The 9,192-nt window shown below is 45.8% G+C and overlaps 1 protein-coding gene across 1 annotated transcript; it reads right to left on the reverse strand.

The window, feature by feature from the left end:
- Positions 1-5,045: 5,045 nt before the first annotated feature.
- LOC142257472 (uncharacterized) lies at positions 5,046-8,394 on the reverse strand. Its single transcript, XM_075329598.1, has 3 exons — positions 8,321-8,394; positions 7,319-7,478; positions 5,046-6,774 (listed from the first exon to the last, which is right to left on the reverse strand). The coding sequence occupies exons 2-3, from the start codon at positions 7,454-7,456 to the stop codon at positions 5,359-5,361; spliced, it is 1,554 nt and encodes a 517-aa protein (XP_075185713.1). The 5' UTR covers positions 7,457-7,478; positions 8,321-8,394; the 3' UTR covers positions 5,046-5,358.
- Between the last annotated feature and the right edge of the window lie 798 nt (positions 8,395-9,192).

Raw genomic sequence — 9,192 nt, forward strand, 5'->3', positions numbered from 1 at the left:
TCCAGCTTGAAGCCGGGGAGCGGGTTACCGGTGGGAACCCATCGCTACCAACACAGAAACAAAGGTGCAAGGAAAAGGGACATCACCGTCACCTACTGGGAGAGCAAGTGCAGCCGTCTGTGGGAACCGTCTTTCCAGCCGTGTGGTTTACCGTAAAACTGTGTCAACGTCTCAGGCTGAGTGAGTACCACAGTGCCGCAAGGCACAGCGCTGCCCCCACGTCCCTGCGCCCACCAGACCCTGCACCTTCCACACCATCACTGGGCCCCGGGATCACCAACCCCTACCCACGGAGGGGCAACACAACACCTGGCTGCTCCGCATCACCATCCCCGGGATCCCCATATTGAGCAGCGGTGGTGAAATCACCACAACCGTGGGTGGCGTCACGGACAATAAACTATTCCCACACCCAACAAACCCCTTTCACTCACGGGCGAGGAGTGCCGCTCGAGAAACCCCCGGGATCCGGCCCACAGCTCGAGCCACCACTGAGCAGCAGCCGCCGGACCCGAGCAGAAGGGGTGAGCGTAGTGTGCCGACACCCTCCTCCCCGCCCGCGACATATACAACAGTGTAAATTTTGTGTGCCTGCTAAATAACTTAACACACAGTCATTAATGTCTAAACCGCTGGCAACAAAATTGAGTACGCTCCTAAGAAAAAATTGTCAATTTGTTCCGTTACCCATTTTTCCTCCCTGGTCTCATGTGACTCATTAGTGTTACAAGGTGTTATGTGTGAATTGGGGCAGAGGTGTTACATTTGGTGTTATCTCTCACACACTCTCATACTGGTCACTGGAAGTTCAATATGGCTCCTCATGACAAGGAATTGTCTGAGGATCTGAAAAATAAATTGTTGCCCTACATAAAGATGGCCGAGGCTATAAGAAGATTGCCAACAGCCTGAACCTGAGCTGCAGCACGGTGACCAAGACTATACAATGGTATAACAGGATCCCCTCAGAACAGGCCTCACCATGGTCGACCAAAGAAACTGAGTGCACGAGCGCAGCGTCATATCCAGAGGTCGTTTTTTCAGAATAGACGTATATGAGCTGCCTGCATTGCTGCAGAGGTTACAGGGGTGGGGGGGTCAGCCTGTCAGTAGTCAGACCATACGCCGCACACTGCAGAAATTACAGGGGGGGTCAGCCTGTCAGTAGACAGACCATACGCCGCACACTGCAGAAATTACAGGGGTGGGGGGTCCACCTGTCAGTGCCCAGATCATACACCACACACTGCAGAGGTTACAGGGGTGGGGGGGCCTGTGCTCAGACCATAAGATGCACAGTGCAGCATATTGCTCTATATGGCTGTCATCACAAAAGCCAGAAACAGTTTAGTGAAGACAAGATAAGAGACCAATATAAACTAATTTGGTTCAGGTGGTGTCAAGTGTGTATGGCGGCAACCAGGTGAGGAGGAAAAACACAAGTGAGTCCTGCCTACAGTCAGGCATGGTGGTAGGAGTGTCGTGGATTGGGGCTGCACGAGTGCTGCCAGCTGTGGGGAGCTACAGTTCATTGAGGGAAGCATGAATGCCAACATGTCTTGTGACATACTGAAGCAGAGAATGATCCCCTCGCATCATGTTTCAACATGATATTGACACCAAACCCACCTCCAAGACCACCACTGCCTCGCTAAAGAAATAGAGTATAAGTGCTGGAGTGGCTAAGCATCTCCAAATGTAAACCCCATTGTTACATAGTGCTCAGATCTAAACTTACCAGGTGTCATGATGTCTTCTGACTCCATTTACCCTGCAAAGTCTGACATGACACCTAGTGTTCTTTGAGTTGCTCAGTTAGAGCCGAGCATTAACCAGTTGCGAGTTTACTGGTGGTCGGTCTAGCAGGAGTTAATTCCTGCTGGCCTGTGAATTGCTGCTTGGTCAGGTTTCTGGACACCTATCATACCCACCTCTGACCTGTAAAAGATGGTGGAACCTGCTCTTCCACACCGATAATAGCTTGTGCATGGTGATCCAGCATCTGGTGTACTGTTGTATGCAAGTCTGATGTGTTGTGGGAATACTTTTGCCGTTTATTATTTCCTCCCTTACCTTTATTTACCCCCTGAGCACGTATTGTCTCTGTGAGTGATTGCTGTGAGTTTCATTTTTGGTTTCTGTCTTTTTTTTGTGTGGGATTAACCACTTCAGTCCGGCCCTCTATTTATAGGTTAGGGCTATGCTGGTGGTCCAGACCTCACTACCATCAGGGGTACCTCTGGGATAAGGGACAGTTAAGGATTTCCCTAGCCTGAGGGCCAGTTTAGGAATCCCATTTCCAGTTCTACATCACCAATCGTGACAAATATGGAACATCTGTGGAGCCTCCTCAAATGGATGGTAAAAGAGCTCACAGTCTGCAACATCCACCAGCTTCATGATGTCGTCATAGAGGATGGAAGACGATCCAGTGACACCTCTGAAGCTCTAGTGAACTCCAGGCCCAAGAGAATTAAGGCCATGCTGGAAAATAATGGTGGCCAAACAAAATATGACACTTTGGGCATAATTTGACCATTTTCACTTAGGGGTGTACTCACCTTTGTTGCCAGCAGTTTAGACATTAATGACTGTGTGTTGATTTATTTAGAGCAGAAAATGTACACTGTTATACAAGCTGCGCACTGACACTGTACATTGTATCACAGGGTCAGATCTCCAGTGTTGTCCCGTGAAAAGTTATAATAAAATATTTAGAAAAATGTGACTAGTGTACTCACTTTTGTGATATACTGTATATACCAGGATGAGGGATATATACCAGGATGGGCCCAGGATGTGGACAATGACATATATACCAGGAAGGGGCTTAGGATGGGGAACATACATACTAGAATGAGGGACATATATACCACCATGGGGGACAGATATACCAGGAAGGGACCCTGAATGAGGTACATATATACTAGGAGGGGGAATATATGTACCAGAATGAGCCAAGGATTAGGGACATATATATCAGGACGGGGGAAATATATACCAGGAAGGGGAACATATAATACCAGGATGAGGAACATATAATACCAAGGATGGTAGACATATATATCTGGAAGGAGCCCAGGATGGGAGACATATATACCTGGATGGTAGACATATATACCAGGAAGGGGCCCAGGATAGGTGACCCACATACCAAGATGGGGGACACATATAAAAATAAATGTGGCACATATATGGCTGGGCTCAGGATGAGTGACATGTATAACAGGATGGGGACATATATAACAGGATGGGGTACATATATGTTGCGGACGGGGGTCGGGCCGCTGCAGGGGCTGCTCGGATCCGGGTTCGTTACTGCGGCTCGAGAGGTGACCGGACCCGGGCTCGTACGGCCGTTCATCCTCACAACCGTAGGAAGGGGGTATTTACAGGGGATGGTTTTGTCAGTGACGCCAACCATGGGTTGCAGTGAGAGTGGGTAGCACTGCCGCTGCCTGGTGATGGGACACTCGGGGCTGATGGAGCGGGGCATCAGGATGGAATCCCCTCCACGGGTAGGGGAGGTTTAGTCCCAGGGCCCAGATGTATGGGAGCAATGGCTGCTGGAGGAGACGTGCAGGGTTGGATCGGAGGTAAATGGTGTACTCACAGTTCAAAGAATTGCACACAAAGTCCAGTGGTAAACCAAATTGCCAGTGACCGGTCGCCTCTGGCGGGTGTATTCGGGTCCCACACCTGGGTGTAGCAAACAGGGGTCCCTTCCTCCTGCACTCAGTGTTTGTGTCTTCACTGGGACAACTCCCCTTGGAACGGGGAAGTCCACTCCCGATACTGTATGTATTAGGAGCTGTGGCCCGCGAAATCTGACCCTTGGGATCTCTGTGGTTTCTGATGAACACCCTATCCCCCGCATTTGGCTTCCGTTTCGCTCTCTGGGCATCTGTAGAACAAGGCCTGAAACCTTGTCCCTGGCTGCTCAATTAACAAGAGGGCTTGCAACCTTCCTCGTCCTAGGGTCCAGGTACCCCGGCTGTGCACGGCCTCCGGACCGGATTCCCACTGTCGGCACCGGTGGGCTACAACCCTGCCCCGGTCCAATTTAGGTCTCCCGCGACTGGATCTCCATTGCCTGTGGTTCTGCTTGCCGTCTGCCACCTAGTCCGGTAGTCCAGCGGCCCCAACCCCTGACTCCACTGCACTCCATGCTCCTCTACTGTCAACTCTCAGCACTGGTCTCTTCTGTTCTCCAGACTCAACTCTTGTGTTCCCGCCCCTGACACTTCAGGACCCCCTAGGTGGGCGCTCCCATCCGCCTGGTCCCGCCCACTGGTGTGTCCCTATTGTCACGGGGGGGGGGGGGGGGGTGACTAGGCTTTGTGGCTGGTGTTGTGCACCTGAGTGTGGGTTTTGTGTTGGACTGCCAAGGAGGATGGAGTATTGTACCAGAGAGATTTGTACAACCTCTGTAACTACCTGGTTTTGCCAGGGCGTCACATATATACCTGGAAGGAGCCCATATTGGGAGACATATATACTTAGATGTGTAACATACACCAGGAAGGGACCTAGGATGGGGGACATATACTGTATACCAGGATGGGGGCCATTACTAGATAATGAAGGGGAGAGGGCAACACCTATGTCTTTATGAGATCTAGAACACTACATACCATTATTAACATGTAGTGTAGGGGGGGTCCGGGTCTACATTTTGTACAGTAGCCAAATGAACTCTAGTTATGCCACTGTTTCCTAACCACCTGTTCTCGTTACCTCTGTGTTATCTGGAGTTTTAGAATTTACTTACCACCTGTTTATATTCCAATCGTTGACCTAGATACTGAACTCTCTCAAGAATTACATATGGGCATATATTTAATATATTATCATAGAAGTGGTCAGGAATGCCATAGAATAAGACTGATAAGAAATCCTAGAAAGATACGTGAAATGAGGAGAAATAAGTAAGGGTATTCTAGGCTTCACATATGTGAGCCTGATCTGCTCTCTGGGCCAGTTATCCATGGAGGACAGGCCTCTACTGCAAAACACGTACTACAGGTAATAAACAACCCCACACAATCATTTTATTATTCCTTTATTCCTTTCCGTATAATCAAACAGTAATTTAATAAGCAGCTTCATATAATGAACTTATTAAATACTGATAGCTATAGGGGCATCACAGACTGAAGAACTTTCCATTCCACCCCGTCCTTCAAGGAGGCCACACCTTGTAGCCCACCCAAACCACGTCTCTTTTTATCTCCTGCCTTGAGGAACATATGTGATTACACAAGAAAAAAAGAAGAGGAAAACCAGAGGCTCAGCTGCACAAAAATTTCAGATTCTTCAAAGAGTATGTGAATATTTTAGTAGGTCCATCCATTTTGCTCATGGGTTCTTCTTCTGTGAGGAGAAGGTTTGCTGGTATTGATAGAACATGGTCTTTTGAGGTTGCTGGGGCACCTGTGGGATTTGATGAGATTCAGAATTAGGGTTTTCTTCTTGGGTTTGAGTGTATGGAGGTGGCTGTGATGTGGATAGACCTAAGCCTTGTACAGGAGGTAGGTACACAGGTTTTTGATAGAACTTCTTTGGTTCTTCAGTATGACCAGGTTGATCTGCTGGGGTATGGGACACTGTTTCTGGCTCTTTTCCTTGGTGGTGAGATTGTGAGCTGGTGGTTTCTTCACTGTTCTCATGGTGGGATTGTGATCCAGTGGTGTCTAGTTGGACTTTAACTTTTTCGGAACTTACAGATTGGGGGCTGGCTGAGTCATGTTGCTGAGATTGATTATGATGTTGGGTATCTGAGCTGGTGGTATCTTCATGGCATGTTTGGGCCTTGTCCTGTTTTTCACTCATAGATTGTTGGCTGGAGGTACCTTGTGTTTGGTCTTTATCTGATTCATATCCATGGGGTTGTGATACTGTGGTGTGTGGTTGAGTTCTTTGCTTTTCCTCCTGACTATAAGTGCCAGCTTGTATCTCAATTGTTTTTTCTGGAGATGTCATTTGTTTGCCAGTGGTTCGATCGCTCTGTTCTTTACGGGTTCGATCGCTCCATTCATTAGCAGTTTGGCCTTGTGAGCCTGTTATAGCTTGTGGAGATGTATGATCTTTGGCCTGGTTTAAGCTTTGGGTTTCAGTGCTGTCTTGTTGAGCGTGCGCTTTTCCTTGACTGTAACTTGCAGGCTGTGCCTCAGTCGTGTCTGGTTTAGAAGTTGTGTCTTTGCCTTCACCACTTCCTTGCGATTGTGTCCCGCTTGTATCTTGCGGAGGCTTTTGGTTATTGCTCTGCTTGTCATCATGGGGACTTGATCCTGTGTTGTCTGGTTGAGATATTTGATCTTTGCCATATTGGTTTCCTGTTGATGTATGAGATGCTTCTTCAATTTTAATTGTTGGTTGTTTAGAGGAATCCTGGGCTTCAAGAGAATCTGCTTTTTTAGGCTCAGTTTGTGTAGAGACCTGAGTTGTTTCAACTTTGGAGCTCTGATCCCCACAACTTACACCTTTCTGGTCATGGTAGACGGATGGGATCTTGTCTGATTTTGGGTACAGTGGTTTTTGGTAGAATTTTGGTGGTTCATCGGTTACTTTTGATGTAGTATCAGAGGTCATTTCCCCATCCTTCTTTGGTTGGTCTTGGTGTTGACATGTGTCTTCCTTTTCATAGACAACCTTATAATAGGCTTTCAATACCTTACACAACAGGTCGCAGAATTCATTGAAGTCCACCTCTCCATCATTGTCCTCATCAAGAATTTGTAGCAAGCTGGAGATTGTTTTTGGATCTTTTGGGTTCTAGAAGAGAATTACAGGTAAACTTTGTAAGTTATGTGGAAAGATATCAACTGTGCCAAATTTGCCAGGACTGTTTTTGAAAACAATGCTGGCAAATTTGTAGTGCACAAAACAGCATTGGTCATACAAACTCTGCTTGTCAATAGGTGGGATTGATCGTAGCCGAGGCATGACTACACATTCCAAGCATTACTATGTCAGTTAATTTCTCCTTACACTTCGTATATTTTTTTTTGTATTTTTCTTATTCTAATTTACTCAAAAACGTTACATCTTTTTTTGGATAAGAGTACCAAAATCCATCCTGCACAATGAGATAAGGATATTATTGTCTTATAAGTAGCTACATTAAGAGAAAAAGTTACTGCTGGTAAATGCACTAGTAGAAAAATTACATGGTCAAATATTATCCTGTTTTTTAACAGCCAATCAGGAGGTTGGAAGTTTTCAGCCCTGACCTCTTGTTTCCTGTTAATCAAGTGACACGCCCCTGAGGACCACCTTTGAGCAACTTCCTAAGAATAGTATCTCCAGTGCTTCATACCTTGATGACGTCTGCAAATTCGTTCTGGATGAGGAGATTGAGTTCATCTTTATTCAGCTTAATGTGGCTACAATCCTTCTGGGAATAAGTCTGAAAGATCCTGATGATGTCATGGATCACTGAGATGAGTTTCGACATGATTACAAATGTCTAATTGGTCCTATTTGAGGGAAAATGAGATTTGTTATAGCTACATTATTTTGAGACCTCAAGAATAATAAAAAATACCCTAGAATGAAACAAGGAAACATCAACTACCAATATCAGAGGCTTCGAGAGAACTCCCATTACTGCCCCTTATGGCAACGCAAAGAGTAAGAGAAGCAACAAGGAGCCAAAGACCCTACTGAATATTAGAGTATCATCCATCTTTAAGTCTCAGCCATTAAAGGGAATATTTAATAAGAAAATTAGGCTAAAATCATCTATACATAAGTTGATCAGATACAGAAGAACTGTCCACGGAGAGTCGTCAACACAAACTAACCACCGAAACCCAAGCAAACCTTCCCCCTGACCACCTCCGAAGTCAGTGTTTTATCACTAATGTCATAGGATGCATCACATAGGCAACTGGGGAAAGCAGTGTAAATTGGGACACATTTTTCAAAATTGCAAAGCAAAAATACTTTAGTAAGTTTCATCAATTTTATATTTTCCACGCCCTTTAAAATTACTAAAACTCTACAAAAACATCTTGTAAGCTTGCTCCCCATGTTGATCCTCACCCTATAATCAAGGGAAGGGCCCTCAATATATCATTTCTAAGCATTTTTCAAATATCTACGTAACAGATATGATATAAAAATGTGATAAAAAAAAAGACTAAAAATACCAATAAAAAGGAAAAAAAATCTGTTGATGTAATCACATTTCTTCTATGTATAGCCCCCCGGCCGGGCAGTACATCGTATATGGTCCTCTACCTCCTCATAACACAATGTCCGATAATATACAAGTCTAATTCTTTGTTCCCATGTCGTTAATACTAGCAACACTTACCTCCTCCAGATACTGTCAGCGCGCAGAGAAGAGCTGGAATGACTCGCGTTGGTCATCATTTATAGGAATACGATGCCCTAGTTATTTTAGGAAGGAGGCTGTAGTCCCAGCCCAAACCAGTCAGTCCGGCACCATCAATTAATTTGGTTCTGCCTTGAATGAGACACTTAGGAACACCCTACCTGTTGCAGCATACACACACCCTGACAGTGGGAATGTTGTCAGAGACAAGGTCTCTGTTACCGGTCATTGTCCATCTGCCCTGGGTACAAGGGGCCATGATTTCCCCCAAGTCCCATCAACCCATGGACTTAATTAGATGAGCACACGACCCTTCAATGATGATGACCCTGAATGTCACCTATGTGAATCAGAGGAGAAGCTTGACAGCCCCAGCCCTGGTACGTGTCATTGCTTTAATTAACCTGTTCATCGAGTTTTATGTATAATTGGCCATAATGATGCTCCTATGACCTCCTGTCATATTTAGAATTTTTCAGTTATAATTAGCCTCTGTCATTATGAATAATCTCGGCCCCTCCTGTGAGAGCTCTGCTGTAGATCTCATGAATTATCAACCACCAGGAGGTCAGCAAGGTATCTATCTGACCTCAAATGGTTGAAATTGAGATCTCCAAGATTAGAGGGACCAAACAAGCCTGACTGAAGTTTTATCACCATAAATGGGAACGACGTGAGGCTGGTCACATTCGTCAAGTGCTGTTGTGTCTATGGTCAATGGACGAGTATCTGACCCATAGTTAACAAAACCCATTCAGCAGACCACAAACTGTCACTGTAGAAACATGAAATCCAGTAAGGGCTACATGTTGGCAGAGCTCTCTCTGACTGTCCAGCCTCTTCCAGAGGAC

The sequence above is a fragment of the Anomaloglossus baeobatrachus genome, chromosome 12 (genome assembly GCF_048569485.1).
Source record: "Anomaloglossus baeobatrachus isolate aAnoBae1 chromosome 12, aAnoBae1.hap1, whole genome shotgun sequence".
NCBI classification, from domain to species: domain Eukaryota; kingdom Metazoa; phylum Chordata; class Amphibia; order Anura; family Aromobatidae; genus Anomaloglossus; species Anomaloglossus baeobatrachus.

Coding starts and splice junctions, on each gene's coding strand:
- LOC142257472 (XM_075329598.1), bottom strand. CDS start 7,456: ATGTCGAAACTCATCTCAGTGATCCATGACATCATCAGGATCTTTCAG. Junction 6,775..7,318: donor AATTTGCAGACGTCATCAAG/GTATGAAGCACT, acceptor ATTCTCTTCTAG/AACCCAAAAGATCCAAAAAC.